The 14,662-nt window shown below is 54.0% G+C and overlaps 5 protein-coding genes across 5 annotated transcripts; 3 read left to right on the top strand and 2 right to left on the bottom strand.

The window, feature by feature from the left end:
* Positions 1-418: 418 nt before the first annotated feature.
* On the top strand, positions 419-1,576 carry CPAR01_01748 (uncharacterized protein; the record flags this gene model as incomplete). The annotated part of the gene is made up of 3 exons (XM_060486037.1): positions 419-588; positions 641-1,388; positions 1,439-1,576. 3 exons carry the CDS (start codon positions 419-421, stop codon positions 1,574-1,576), a joined length of 1,056 nt encoding a protein of 351 aa, XP_060356894.1.
* Positions 1,577-2,478: 902 nt separating this feature from the next.
* On the top strand, positions 2,479-6,321 carry CPAR01_01747 (WD domain-containing protein; the record flags this gene model as incomplete). The annotated part of the gene is made up of 1 exon (XM_060486036.1): positions 2,479-6,321. The coding sequence occupies one exon, from the start codon at positions 2,479-2,481 to the stop codon at positions 6,319-6,321; it is 3,843 nt and encodes a 1,280-aa protein (XP_060356893.1).
* Positions 6,322-6,646: 325 nt separating this feature from the next.
* On the bottom strand, positions 6,647-8,532 carry CPAR01_01746 (UV radiation resistance-associated protein; the record flags this gene model as incomplete). Its single annotated transcript, XM_060486035.1, has 2 exons — positions 6,647-8,098; positions 8,155-8,532. 2 exons carry the CDS (start codon positions 8,530-8,532, stop codon positions 6,647-6,649), a joined length of 1,830 nt encoding a protein of 609 aa, XP_060356892.1.
* Positions 8,533-9,904: 1,372 nt separating this feature from the next.
* On the top strand, positions 9,905-10,615 carry CPAR01_01745 (uncharacterized protein; the record flags this gene model as incomplete). The annotated part of the gene is made up of 1 exon (XM_060486034.1): positions 9,905-10,615. One exon carries the CDS (start codon positions 9,905-9,907, stop codon positions 10,613-10,615), a length of 711 nt encoding a protein of 236 aa, XP_060356891.1.
* A 215-nt stretch (positions 10,616-10,830) lies between these two features.
* CPAR01_01744 (uncharacterized protein) lies at positions 10,831-12,878 on the bottom strand (the record flags this gene model as incomplete). Its single annotated transcript, XM_060486033.1, has 4 exons — positions 10,831-11,296; positions 11,363-11,844; positions 11,894-12,078; positions 12,821-12,878. The coding sequence occupies 4 exons, from the start codon at positions 12,876-12,878 to the stop codon at positions 10,831-10,833; spliced, it is 1,191 nt and encodes a 396-aa protein (XP_060356890.1).
* Between the last annotated feature and the right edge of the window lie 1,784 nt (positions 12,879-14,662).

Here is a 14,662-nt window from a genome sequence, read left to right as displayed (position 1 = left end):
GGATTGTAGGAGCGTCCGTCTGCAGAAAAGGCTTCGGCCTGGGACGATGAAGGTGGTCAGTTAAAAGTGTGACCGTTCCCTGTCTCGCCAATGTGCAGACTTTCACGCGGGCCGGAACCCAACGCTCTGGATTCGGGATTTCTCAAAGCGTGATAGTGGTCGCCTTGCTGCGCCGCCAGCTTGGGACTTGCTCGTCCTGTGTTGGCGTGTGCGAGAGTCCGAAAGAAAAGATCAGAGGATAGTACGACTTTTTGTCCTCCAGTTTGAGGACTCATTCTGTGCAATCTTTGCTTTTCCTGCTCTACTCACTCCCTTACCCAAAGCTGGCTGCTAGCACCATCGATCATTGCTGATTCGAACTCAACTGGCGAAGAGAGAAGCCGTACGCCTTGTTAGTGTGGTGTTTTCGTCCTGCAGGATGACCATAACGAATTCTGGTTCCTATCCCGACTTGGAGAACATCGAATATCATGGTATTGGCATGAGCCCGGAGGTCAACGTACTTGGCTTCTGTCGCGATGGATCGAGATCACCCGGCGGATCCAGCATCAGCTTAGAACCGAGGATAGAGGAGAACAGTGTGTTCCGGTAACTTTCACTCTGCTCGGCGAAACGAGAAATGTGTTCTAATGGAAAACAGCCCAGAGATTGAGCTCCCAAAACAAGCTTTTCGTCGGTCATCCGCCCCATCTCCTGAGTCTATCGTGGATGTCAATGGAAGCACTGCCAAGAGTATACACTTGCAACATGACGAGACAGTACGAGCAGCGCGTTCGCGGCCTGGAACTCCAGCAACGCCTGAGGCTTCATCGTCTGGTAGCTTGGCGTCAAAAACACCACCAACCGCTGGGCCGTTGGAATCGTACTTGGCATGCCCTCAATCGCATGAGAGACGGGCGCTATGGCTGCCTCCCGACAACGATGACGGGCGCGACGCGAACTCTTCCGACTGCGGATCGGTAATTCTTGGGAAGAGAAGAGTACCTGGAGTGTATGAACAGATCGAGCGTAGCACGTCGCCTTTCGGGACTACCGAAGGCACCGAAGATGCCAAAGCGGAGCAGCCATTGACGCATTACTTGTCCTCAGTCCACCCCCACGAAGTACTAGCGTATCAGATGTGGGAACTTGCTTCGAAAGACAACGAGCAAGACCCAGGCTTGGAATTGAGTGTGCCCAGGCTATCGGAAAATACGGTATTGGCTTCGAATTCGCCCATATCTCCCGAGGTCAGCAGCCATAGGGAAGTCGATATCCCAGCAGCACCTGCAGTGCCGTTGCCCGCAGTATCGTTACCACAAGGGCCCATCGAGGTGGGATATGAACGTCGTGGTTCGGACTCAGCCATATCAGACCTTGAGACTGAAGAGCTGTACCAGCTTTTGTATGTAGAATCTGACAATCGTCCTTGATCATACACTTTGCTGACGCTTGACAGGGGAGAACGGCGGCGGGCAAGAGAGGCGGGGAGGACCAGGACATTCCAGCCAGCGAGAGCTCCGAGAGGGAGAGTCGAGAAGTCCAAGAGAATGAGGCCTCGGAGAGCATAACGAGACAGCTGGCAGCTACATGCTGAGGCGACCTGCCTGATTCTCAACGCACCTAATACTTGGTGGCGTAATAGTTGGTGGCGACGACAGCAATCGCGGGTGACTCAGTAGTAGTGTCTGGCGTTCCCGTATTTGAAGTAGCGTGGGCTGTACGATGTTGCATCGCGGCTGTTATCGAGAGAAATCCCTGTGCAAGGGACGATGGCAACATGGAACGTTGAGGGCTGATCGACTCCTCTGAGCGACGTGTGGCCAAGACGATGAGTTATGAGATTGATGGCGGATGACTTGATACGAAGAATCGCTCTAGAGATATTGCAAATAAATTTTCGAGACTATACATTGGTTCGAAGAAGGCGAAGTTCCGGGAATCCAGGAAATCATGTCATTGTCTAGATGTAATTCGATCCAAGTGGTGGGGTCTGGTGAGCGAGTTCGCAAGCAAGCCAGCCAATGTCTCGTTTGCACCAATTGTCATTGCATAGTCATGGCCGGCAATTGGTCTTTCCTGTCGAGGTATGTGACCGTACGTTTTTCATAGGGATAGGGCGCAGGGCTAGAAGCCAAAGAGGCGATAGTTGATAATGGAGTTTTGGATGGTGATGAACCAAAGGAGAGCAATGGAAGCTGGAGGCAAAAGGAGACCCCACCATGATTACTTATCTAATCTTATCGATAAATTCCACCCCTCTTATCGTAATCTTCTTATCGACGACTTCGGTTGAGCTTGGACGCGCCGAGCTTCGCACCTACCAAAGTGCCCGATTACCTGCCAGTCGCTGTCGCCGCTTCTACGGGAGGTGCGACTCGACTCATTACCATCGCATCACATTCACCACCCGAATAAGCCCTCGGCATACCGACCGCATTATAACGGCGCTGCCAATGGCGCCGTGCGAGCTCCATGTATAGCCGCGAAAACAAGATCATGAGAAAACTCCTCGGCAAAGTAACTGCCGAAAGCAGCACCGACACCCACTCCATCGGCATCACCAGTGCGCCGCAATACCAGGCCTCCTACAGACCCAGTGCCTCTCAGAACGTCGTCTACCCTGCCGGCGCCCCCATTCTATGCCTCGATACCTCCACCGATCACCGAGCTGCTGTCATCGCCGGTAGACATGTTCTCAAGACTATCCTCTTCGACGGCCTGTCCGTCAGCGAAGGCACCGACCTCCGCGCCGCTATCAACTCCGCCTCGAGCAAGGGCGCATCGAGCTCTCTGACGGCAGACCAACTCTCCATTCGAGACGTCAAATGGCATGGCGACGCCACCATCTTCACCGCCTGTGCCAACGGCAAGATCTTCTCCTACGACCTTTCGAGGATTGCGACCGGCGGCGCTGCGCTCGAGTTCGTTCAGACGAGGGAGGATTCGCGCCAGGTTAACAGTCTCGACATCAACCCTCATAGGCAAACCACCTTACTCTCCGGGAGTCAGGATGGCCTGGTGCGGTATTTCGACATTCGCGCGCCAGTACAAAGCAGGTCAGGGGGGCTCACCTACAGCCCTCGAGGGGCATACAAGTGCAATGCGGACGGAGTCCGGCAGGTCAAATGGTCACCCAAAGATGGCTTCTACTTTGCCTGTGGCACCGAGTCTGGCGTCGTGCTCAAGTGGGACGTACGCAAGATTGCTCAGCCATTGCTCAAGATCCCTGCGCATGACAAGGCGTGCGCCTCCATCTCGTGGCATCCGGACGGCAACCATCTGATCAGCGGCGGCTGGGACAGCAAATGCGCTGTATGGGATATGTCCAAGAATGCTGATAAACGTCAAAAGCCTCGATGGGTCATCTACACACCCGCCTCTGTATCTGCGGTGGCGTGGCGGCCTGGTCTTTGGTCTGCCAGCGCTCAGGGAAAACGTGCCGCTCAGGTTGCTGTCTCTTACGACGACGGCAGCCACAAGCGATACGGTATCAACGCCGTACACATTTGGGACTTGGCCAGGCCATCCATGCCATACAAGGAGATTGAGCGCTTCGAGATCTCCCCCTCAGGCCTGTTGTGGCAGAACCAGGACCTTCTCTGGACCGTCGGCCACGACGGCTTTTTCAACCAATGCGATGTAGCATTTGCCCCGAAAGTCCTCGATAGGCAATCTGTGTCGACGATGGCACTCTCTGCTAGAGGCGATGCCGTCATGTTCCTCGACGAGCGACTACATGACCGCCCACGACCTCCCATCGTCCATCATCAGCCAAGCGTCGTGCCTCCACGAACATCCTACAGCTCAAGTCCGACGACACCGATGCTTAGCATCAGTCGCAGTGATTCTGAAGAAGATGTCGTCGGCAGCTTTTTAGGGCCTCGTCGGCGAGTGAGCAGGAAACGCAGGCACAGTCTGCGCTCCATCCCCGTCCTCAGCACCACCCCTCCATCAGGGCCAGGCCTAGGCGACGATCTCGTTCTGGGTCTTGAGCAAGCCATCAAAGTCACAGGCACTTACAAGACTCAGCAGTCTATGGCTGTTGGTCATGTGCCTGCAGCAGCGAGAGTCGATGTTTATCAATATCTTTCCAGCTACTATCTTGAGACAATGGACAAGGACCTCCCGTTTGTCGATGGAGCGAAACCACTAGCGCAAAGAATCTCTGGCATTATGGAGAAATACGCACGCGCTGCAGAACACGTCAATCTGTTCCGCCTAGCACAGACATGGCGGATTCTGGCTTACTCAATGAACCTCTTGTTGAGCAGAAGAGCGCAATTCCACCTCGAGACGCGACTTGGGCGATTCCAGAAGAGGCGGTCCATTTCCAAAGGCAAAGATGTACCCAAGCTCAGGGTACCGAGAGCATTGGATGTTGTTGTGGAGATGAATGGGGAAGAAACCCCTCGACGGCCGTCAGCTCTTACATCCAATGGCATAGACAGCAAGTCTTTGGGGCCGCGGTCCTTGCTCTCCGAAGAGATTGAAAGCACATCCAACGTTGCAACCCCAATTGCGAGGGCCATCAACGAGGAAAATGCGGACCAGTTTGAGGAAGCTCAGCTGCCGCCGGTCAAAGAGTTGGATAGCTTTGCTTTGCCCCCCGCTGCCCACAGTACGTTCAACATAAGTCCAAGGAGACGGCTGGACTCGGTTCCTTTGTCTACTACAAGTCATGAAAGCGATCAGACGCAGGCCTCCATCACAGAGGGATACGACTTCTATGATACTGACGCACTGTCTCAAGCGATAGATGTGCCCGAGCCAAAGAAAAAGGAGCAGAAGCCCTTGGACTATGGCCCCCGCACGCCGAATAGTCGACGCCCGTTGCGACATGACTCTGATGGCTTTTCTCAAATGTTCTCCATGTCCGAGAGCAGCCGACAGACTTCTGGGCTGGCATCATCCTCCGAAGGGGGTACATCAGCGTCGGCTCACTCCATCACTAGCTATCCTGCTCAGCTTGCACATCAAAGGAATGCTAAAGAGCAGGGCGAATATGAAAGCCGCATCCGTGGCAAAGAAATCGAGGACTCTCCAGAACATGGTGCCCTGGCGTCACTGCATGGTCCTGGCGAGAGTATGCCCAAAGAATCTCCAGAAGAAATCTTTATGATTTCTCAGACGACCATGGCTTCTGATACAGCTACGGATGAACCGTCGACACATTCACAGCTGGGATCACTACCTGCGACCTACGAAGACCATGCACCTCTTCACGTCGGTGTTGCTGCGTCGAGCCCTCCGAGGATCGCCACGGCCCCTCAACACGACACAACACCGAATATTCTCGAGTCCGACTACCTCCCATGGCCGGAGGACCCATCATACCCACATCCTTTATCATCGAACCCAGAGGAGGACCGCTCACCGCCGCTGAACCCGTATACCCTCCTATCTCGCGTTCTGGATTTTGAAACACGGACATCAGCACTCAACGCCTCCGCCATGGTCCTACTGCTGAAGCCCCTCGTGCCCGAATCCGTCATCGATCCCCATCGCGCATCCTCCATCCTCCGGCAACACCACTCACGCCTGACAGGAATGAAGCTCTTCATCGAAGCTGCCCTCCTCCGCAAGCTCTGTATCAAGGGCTGGCCCGAAGGTATTCCAGATTGGGGCGAAAACTACACATCCATTTTCGGCCCCGCTCAACAAGGCGTCAAGGGCGGTTTCATCTGTCCTAGCTGCCACAAGCCGCGAGAGCTGGACCCGTCTCTCGGCTCCAGGGCCCTGTGGAAATGCGACCGCTGCCGAACAACAATGGCCCCTTGCGCCGTATGCGGCCACCGCGAGACCACAGCCACGATGCTTTCCCTCGCCGAAGGCGTCTCCGTCGCCCCGGCACCAACCGACCCGGTGATGAGCATATGGTGGTACTGTCCCGGCTGCGCCCACGGCGGTCACGCGACCTGTCTTCAAGACTGGCACGCGCCCTCGGACGACGGCAGCTACGAGCTCAGCGACGGGTGTTGTCCCCTCGACGGTTGCGGACACGCGTGTCTTCCCGGCAAATGGCGGGATGAGAAGTCGACGACGCGCTCAGACGAGCTTGGTCGTGCAGCTGTCGAGAAAGTACGCATCGGCGGGGGCGGTTTGGTTGGCGGCGTCGGTGGAGGGGGTAAAGCCGAAGGGGGACGGAGTCCTGTGATCCCGCCCAATGTCCGCGGCGACAGCGTCGAAGTGCCGCAGAGTCGTGCGGTGGAGAGCGTTCGCGAGGCGTTGGCGAACGGTACGCCTACGTCAGGGATACTGAGTTCAAGCCCGGGGAGCAGGACTGGACCCGGCGAGCGCGAGAGGAGGAAGAGCGTCAAGTTTGTGCCGACGGAGCGTTAGTGGCAGCTCGGTCGTCTCTGGCGGTCTCTGTAATTGCCATGACGGAAGGATGGTGTCGGGTTGTGTTATTTGGTGTTTCACGGCGTTGAGGGGAGCATGTGGCGTATTTCTACGCATGTTGTTCACGGTGTTGCTACATGTACTTTTTTCCAGTTGGGGCATTGGGGGCATGGAGACGATTCCCACCGAATGTTGTTTGATACGATTGATTCCAGCATTAGCAATTTTATTATGGCGGCGACGAATCGCCGGGGTATCTCAAACAACGAAACCACGTAATTCGATTAACGTTGAACCATCCTGAATTTTCTGGCAACGGCTGCCATCAGTTCCCAGCGTTTTCTCTCATGCCCTTGGTTCTCAGCGACACTTTGAACTCATCGAATGGGAGGCCCGCAGACCCACCATTCCCGTGAGTGAAGTTGTAGTCGACAGGGGAATTCGCACCGTCACGAACGGTCATGGCCTTCCTAAGCTCATCACGCTGCCGGCTGAGCACCTCGCTGTCGGTGCTGCCACGGCGACTGCCGCCGACGCTGCTCGAGTCTTCATCGCCAACGCCTGCCACCGACGAAGGGATGCGACCTTTAAACCGTCCCGCCCAGAGACCACGGACGCCGCCTCGCTTACGCTCGGGAACTTCTTCGGTGCCGGCGCTGCACACGTACAGGAGATACTTGAGGTTGGGTAACGTATGACGTATGTCGACGACTTTCAACCCTTGGCTGGCACAGAGTGCCTCAATATTTTTGTTGAGAATGAACCAACCGTAGTCGAAGCGATACTGGGCCGCGGTCGACCCACCTCGCGGGAGGTACAGGGGGAAATCGCGCTGTCGAGCCGCCTGCACCGAGTTCAGATCGGTAAGCAGAGATATATCGTCGCGAATATGGGACCGTGAGCCGAAAGGCGTGATTGGGTATGGAAGCGGCACAGACAGGTAGTATTGCAGCGCATTGGTCAGAGCAGCCACATGGCCCAGAGCGGCGGAGAGAAGGTCGTCATCGGGGCCGCGTGAAGTGGCGCTGTCGTAGCTTGTATTTGGAAGGGGCAGGCCCGCGATCTGGAAAGAGAGGGGAGCACTCGCGGGGCAGGGCGTGATCTGGTAGATGTTGCCGAGGTCTGCGCAAATACGGCGTCGCTGACCGCGAATCGTCTCCTTAGTTTTAGCAAGAACTTCTTTAGATGCCGATAGGTGCTCTGTGGCGTCGACAATATCCTTTGCCAGCTTATCTTGGAGGGCGCGGCCTTGGGCAATCGCCTCTCGACGCGACTTGAGAGACTCGCGTAGCTCCTCTCGCCGCTTTTCGGCTGCCTTCAAGGATCGCAGCTCTTGGGCCACGTATTTGTTGGCCAGCTTCACCTTCTCCTCGGCGGCTGGTGTCTCGTTGTGCGCGGTCTCATCTAGGATGTCGTTGATTTGGGATGTGAGCTGCTCCTGTGTCGCAATGGCGTCCTGGATAGAGTTGTCCAGAGTCGCGAGCTTCATCAGAGCGTTGTAAGAAGATGTGTGGAGGGGTGGCAGCTCCTTCGGGTGCGTGGGCTTGGCCGGGACATCGAGCGAGTATATACCGTCGGCAAGGTGGAAGATGAGGCCGTTGGGCGGGAATTTGCGATTCTGGAGGCTGCCGATGAAATGGAGACTTCGGAGATCGATTGTATCTTGAAGCAGCAAAGTCCATGCTGTTCGCTTCGCCCAGATCTTGATCGTCATCACCGGGGAGCGGGTGACAGAGGGGCCATGGTGGTTGAGATCGAAGAATTGAAAGTTGAAGTTCTGTTGGTCGCCTTGTCAGTCCGCCTGTGGAACACAAGGATTGGAATTTGACATACCGTCGCATGCTCCTGCATTTCACTGATATAGACTGGCTCATCTTCGCCTTCGCAATGCAGCGAGAAGAAGACATCGGCGGCCCTACCGTCGATGGTCAACTGTAGCATGCGCTGTCTCGTGATTGGTGTAGCTTGGGCCAGAGCAGTGCTGCGGCGGCGCAGCGCTTTGGGTCGCAGATTGTCGCTGGAGAGAGCATGTTGGAGCTGAGGAGTGTCGCGAAGAGATTCGAGCTTCGAGGATGTCTTGTTCAGAGCAGTATCATCAATGGTGTGGCCTCGAGGGCGAATGAAGCTCAGGTTTCGCAGGTAGATGCCTCGAAGATGACGAAGCTTGCGATTTTGAGGAATAAGGAGGGGGCGGGACTCGGGGGGAGGCATCTTGACTTGCAGGTCAATTCATGGCCGGTGGGGGAGGTTTGCGTCAAAGATTCATGAGACCGGGTGTCGGTGTCGCAGCTTTGAATTGTGTTTTGACAAGGATGTGGTGTGAAGAGCCGCACGCCCAAGTTTGTCAAAGGATCGTGATGTCGGGTGGTGATGGTCGTTGGGTGCGGGCAAAGCTTCCCGGTTGCCCGTCCACGTTGCTCCTGCTGCTCCTGCTGCTGACGGAAGGTACCTCCCCAAAAGCACGGTGCCATTGCTGCAGGAAGGAACGACCTCGGGGAGCTCCTTCCAGGCTACTATGGAATCAGCCCCACCATCGTCATAGCTGCTTAGATGCATAGATGCATTTACTGCTTGCCTTTCCGAATGGCCAGATGAGTGTTGCATTTATTTCTTATGTGCATACTCTTCATTGATGCAACTTTGATGGATAATGTGGGACTTGACCACATTCCCTTTCTTTCTTTCCTTCATTCATATGTCCATTTTGACACATCTTTACATTCTTCCAAAGCTTCAGCAGGTTCGACATGTCTTCGATCACGATCGGAGAAGAGAGTTCCTTCAGCAGAACCATCGATTGACCAAACCATGCGTTCCTTGCAGTAACACGCGACAATGGGCTGTTCTCGGCTAGACACGCCCCTTTCTGATACCCAGCCATATGTCAGTCAAGCTTTAGAGAGGGACAAGATCGATTAAGTCTCCGGTCACACGCGGATGCGCCCGTCGTATCGAGATTCCCTCCCCCGGTAGAACCGGCATCGCGGCTTGTCCCTGACGGTGAACTGCAAAGCGACTCCACCTCCGATCGCCCCGCCCTCGCCGAAACCTTAAATCGCTGCCAAAATGCCCGAGCTTGGCCGTATGTGGGATACTGGGGATTTTCCCGTCGTCGGCACATCAGCTTCTACCAGAGGAATATTGAGGCATACGTCATCGGAGAAAGGTACACAGCATAGCCGCCGCGGCGCATCGAGCGATAGGAGACGGGCGCCTTGGGCTTGGTTTTAGATGCCAAGTGAGGCAGCTTCAGCTCCCCTCATGGATCTGACACTTTGGTTCGCCCATCCGTCTCACCATTGCGCCCGAGATTCATAGATGAACCACCTTCTATGGCCTTCTCCATCCCGTCTTCGGTCTATGTACTTTCAGAGCACCGTGGGATGCCGCCCATAGATAGTCTCGCTGAGAGTCTTGCTGAGTAACCTTGGGAAACTCTGGCATACGTCAACGAACATACAAGAAACCCGCGGAATACATTTCCTCAACGTCTTTCCAGCAGATGAAACTTGATATTAATGTAGGAAACCTGAGAATTTACCAGCCCTGCTCGTCTCTTCTGAGCTAGTTCCTCACATACCTTATGGAAATCCCACCAGAGCCGCGACACATCCTTGTCCTCAGTAGAGGCAACGAGGATGCTATCGTTGTCAACTTACTCAAACACAAAGAGTGTCTCATCCCAGTATACACAATCAGTCATAACACCAAAATGACCAAAATGGAAATCCGGCGAGTAAACTGCGACGCCATCTCCGCAGAACACCGCCCCATCGCCGCTGTCAAACTCCGCACACTACCCTCGAGGGTAGAGGCTACCGTCCGAGGTGTCAAGTTCAAGGTGGCACGCAAGCACCCCCTGTCTAGTACTCTCAGCTTCCGCTTCCTGGGCGTGGGCGAGATGCTGTGGGAGGATCTGGGAAAGCACGGCAAAGGCATGAAGCTCATCGATTTCAACGGCAAAACTCTAGCTTTTTTCCGTCCGAGGCTGCACGTGGTGAATGCTGGCCCCAGAGGAGAAGAAGAAGAAGGACACAGTTCGAGAGGGAGTGGAGAAGGCGGGAGCCGACCTGCACCTGCAAGTCATACAAACACGATGAGCAAGGCCGGGTGGGGGCCCGGGTTCGAGCTGCATGCCGCTCTCGCAGATCTCGACCTCGATCTGGTGGTCACCACTGGCTTGGTAGCGGCAGAATATCGTCGGCAGTTGGATGAGAACTGGGACTTGGTTACGGAGGAGCAGAAGGCAGAGACACGAGAGACGCAGGAGTTGGACAAAGCGCGCGACGGCTGATCTGCTCATTACTCGTTCCATTATACACACATCCCAAGTTTGATCGTGTTCTATACCCTTGCTGAAACAAAATGGTATTCTGGGTATTGGTATTCCGCCGCTCCCAAATCAAGTTTCCAAGTTCGCCGTCGCTTTAATGCCAATGTAATACAAAAAAACGTTTGTCCATAACGCTGAATACTTTCGACTCTCTTCCTATCTGCCTCCTTGACCAATTAGAACCTCCCATTTTCGTTCTTTTGCCATTTCCTGCCAGACTTGACATTTTGCAGCTCAAAATTGGCTACGTTGACCTTTACATCCTTGGTGATGAGGACTTGACGCTTCCCGTCGGCCTTTGCCGCCATCTCGTCTGCAAGATCGATTGGTGTGGGTGGTAGCTCTGAAGCCATCGACGGCGTCTCAGGAATTTCGTGGAACTTGTCCTTTCCAATATTGAGCATAGAGCGTCTTGAGTTTACCGTCCCTAAGCTTTTATCTTTGGTGTTGGTCTTGTTGCTGGAGAAGAGTTGCGGGACCTTTTGAAGCAAAGGCCGGAGTGCTGGAAGACTTGCGCAGAGGATGGCGCAGAATTCCTCGATGATGGACCATATGACAATGTCGACGTTGTCCCACGTAGTATCGAAAGTGCTCGAGAACATGACGAGATATTTCAAACGAACCATAGTTGTGATACAGGCACTGCGAACTATGTTAGTCACAACCGTCGATAACGACAGACCAATATGGCTGTAAAGAAATACTTACAATGAGCCAAGGCTGAACATGAAGCCCAGCGCAATTTTCTTCCTTATATTGAGCTGGAGCTTCACCAACTCGGGGATAGGCAGAACCAAGATCACCAAGTCTTCCACAATACTGAAGACTGCTCCGGCGTATCCAATGGCGGTCACGTTGAGGCATGTCCGGTTCGGGTTGCTTCTGTCCCAGACCGAAGAGACTGGCGTGCATTGGAACACGATAACCAGCAGGAATATCAGCCCGTGGAGCAGCAAAAACATGATAAAGTAGCGGACGGTGAGCTGGAACCACTTTGCCGGGAAAATTCGGGAGAAGAACAACAGGATCGAGATTTTGGCGAAGACTTGAATCATGATGTAGAGTTGCTGAACGGCGTAGAAAAGCTTGAGTAGTTTCGTTCCAGCATCGAGTTCAATGTTCCAGTAGTGAGTTCCGAATCCTAGGTCGGCACTCGCAATTTCGATGCCGGCCAAGCCAGCTAGCAACATCTGATTTCTCGTCAGCTTTCGTCTTTGGTGTTGCGAAGAGTTCACTCACTGTTGCGAAGATGGCTGTCCAGTCATCCCACCACAACTTGTTGGTGATCTTCCATCTTGATATGCACCGCAACGCAACAACGGGAAATGTGATGACTGACAGCGCGATGGCGATAGTCTTGACTTCATTACTCCTAGACTCTTTGGGATACGCATCGCAAAGACTTGTCTCGAGCTTGGCGGCGCCTGGCAGTCATCAGTATGCGAATATCGTGTCGATACTTGCAGAAAACCTACGAGCTTGGTCTTCGAGGTGACATTTGAGTTGCACACACGTTGACAAATCTGACTGCAGTTTGATATTGGGACAGAGACATTCGGTCACAGTCGCAACCGATGCCAAGCTGCAGTTGCCCTCTTGTAGACCTTGTGTAATGCATGGAAGCTATCGCAACAAACATGACAAGTCAGCCCTACTGTACTCCATACGGCTCGGAGAATATTTGACAAGGCCCCATGCCGGGAATGCAAGGGCATGCAAGTACAAAAAGCAAACAACAGAGTTGAGCAAACGACAGAAACTTGACGTTGGTGTTGACTTACTGCGCAATTAGGGATTTGTGTGAGCAGGCCGGCGACGCTCTGAGCCTCAACTACCGAAGCAATACACCACAGCAGGAGCAGTAATAGCGAGCGCCGGCCATACCGCCTCGGATATGTGGTCATCTCCTAGATACCCTGGGGGAAATCATGAAGGGAAACAAGTAATTAAACCCAGGAAAAAGCCAGTAGCAAAAAGCGAAGAAGCGAAGGGGGAAGGAAAAGGGCATCTCCATTCTCCAGGATGTTTGTGCGACCCGCCGGTCTTCTTTAATATGAAGCAAGGCCCTTTATCCGACCTACCTCCTTCTATGAGAAAAAGAGACTGGAACGAATTAAGAAGGCTACGCAGTGGGCAGCATTGGACCCCTTCCCCTCTCCCACTCACAGTTCCTCGAATCCCACCCGGTGGCCAAGACCTCTATCGCGCGAGTGCGCGAGCCCATCTTTCACCATGGCCAACCCACAGTGACACACCCACCACACCCACAGATACCTGCGCTTGTCTCTGCATCGACGCGGCAGACTTCCGGGCGAAAAGAGCAAAAGCGGGCTAGTCCACCGAGGGGTCAGAACTGCTGCCCGCTGCAGGAAGGAGAAAAAAAGAAGGTACGAAGTACGTGAAGCATGGTGCAAGGGGAACCCACATGGCGGGTGGGCTTTTCCTGACACACGCTTCTGCATGAACCCTGGCCGACGATAGTTTGGACCAGAAGAAGGACTGTCAATGCGTCTAGAAACACTCTAAGTCGTTTAGTAGAGCCGTACAATGGTAGTGGCTGTGTAGGCCGGCGCCGAACGCCCTCCCGTACTTCTTACTATTATGTAACTTGTGTGAGATTGTCACTTAAGATCTACCAAACCCTCTTGGATCAGCTAGAGCTTCTTGCTGAAGAAAGAGTAAGCAGCGAATACAATACCTAGAATGGCTGGAAGCTAAGCCGAAAGGGCGTCGTACGGCCGAGTTGGTAGGGTCGCGTTGGGGGCGATGAATCGGGAAGACCTCCCCGATGAAAGGACCACTCTTTAGGAGCTTTATCACATTTTAGGCCCTGTCAGTGCGGGGATGGGAAACTTGCGATCAGCGACATGCCAAAAGGGGGTCCCTCGCCTATGAAGCCCCCCACCACCCTTTGGCCATTTTCGTTCGAGAGATGAGCAGACACAGAAAGACAGACAGTACAGACATGAGAGGGAGGGTGAGAGACAGCGAGTTCTAGCCACAGAGAAATTCGGACGCTACCTGTCGGCGAATCTGATGCCGCTCGGGCGCCTCAGGGGCAGCTCGTTGCTCACTGGGTGCGTCCACACCTTTGGACGGACACTAAATTGTTCCCATGTCGGGTAGCGGAGCGGATAAAGGCAGGCTAAATCCTCTGAAGAGGTCTGACCGGACGTCGAATTGTCAGCCTGTCCAATGACTCGCGACGGGGGGTTAATTAGGCAAAGTCATGACTTCACTTCGTGTTTGGGGATGTGGTTAGAAGAGGATGCGAGAGAGGCCGGCACTGCCCGACTGACCAAGTTGAATCAACAGGAGATGGTGTCGGCAGTTTCCAAATGAACACAAAGATGCAGTAAGACAGCATCTATTCCATAGAGATTCAATGTCTCAAGGTATGTTGTAACCGAGGGCGAAGGTTTTCTACCTTTCCACTTGCGTTCAGCTTCCTTTCTAGAACCCTTAAACGTAGATTCCAAGCGAATTCTAGCGTCACGGCGCGCAGGATTTGTTTAATGTTGATTCCTAATCGGCAGATTTTACCCCCTTTAAATAACTTGGGAATGAACATATCAAACCACGGGCGAACTCTGTTCCAATGGTCGCCGGCGCTATACAGGCGCTAACTCCGCAGAAGCAGCATTTCCCCGGCGCTTGGGTCAGACGACGCCTGGGCGGTCAGTGCCGGAGATTCTGGTTCTGGTGGTAATGGCTTCCTTGCCTAGTTATTCCACTCGATTTGCTGCTCTTTAAGCCCACGCGCTAGAACGGGAGAGGTGATGGAGCCAGGTGGCGGACGGGCGCGGGCAACAACTGCAGCCGAAGTTGGTGTGACCTTTTATGGATTTTGAGTTTCGATTCGGATCGTGTTGATTCGAAGTGGCAGCACTTTTCTGAGTCGTCCTTGGATGCTGCCTGGCTGTGTCGCCGCTGCACGTCATGATTTGAGGTTCGGATACCAGGTTGACGGCTCTTCGGAGTCGGCTGGGGCTTTTGATGGGGCTGAGA

This window comes from Colletotrichum paranaense (genome assembly GCF_030867605.1).
Source record: "Colletotrichum paranaense strain IMI 384185 chromosome Unknown Scaffold_1.1, whole genome shotgun sequence".
Taxonomy (NCBI): Eukaryota; Fungi; Ascomycota; class Sordariomycetes; order Glomerellales; family Glomerellaceae; genus Colletotrichum; species Colletotrichum paranaense.
Note: the sequence above shows the minus strand (reverse complement) of the source record. Positions and strands in the feature narration are given on the sequence as shown.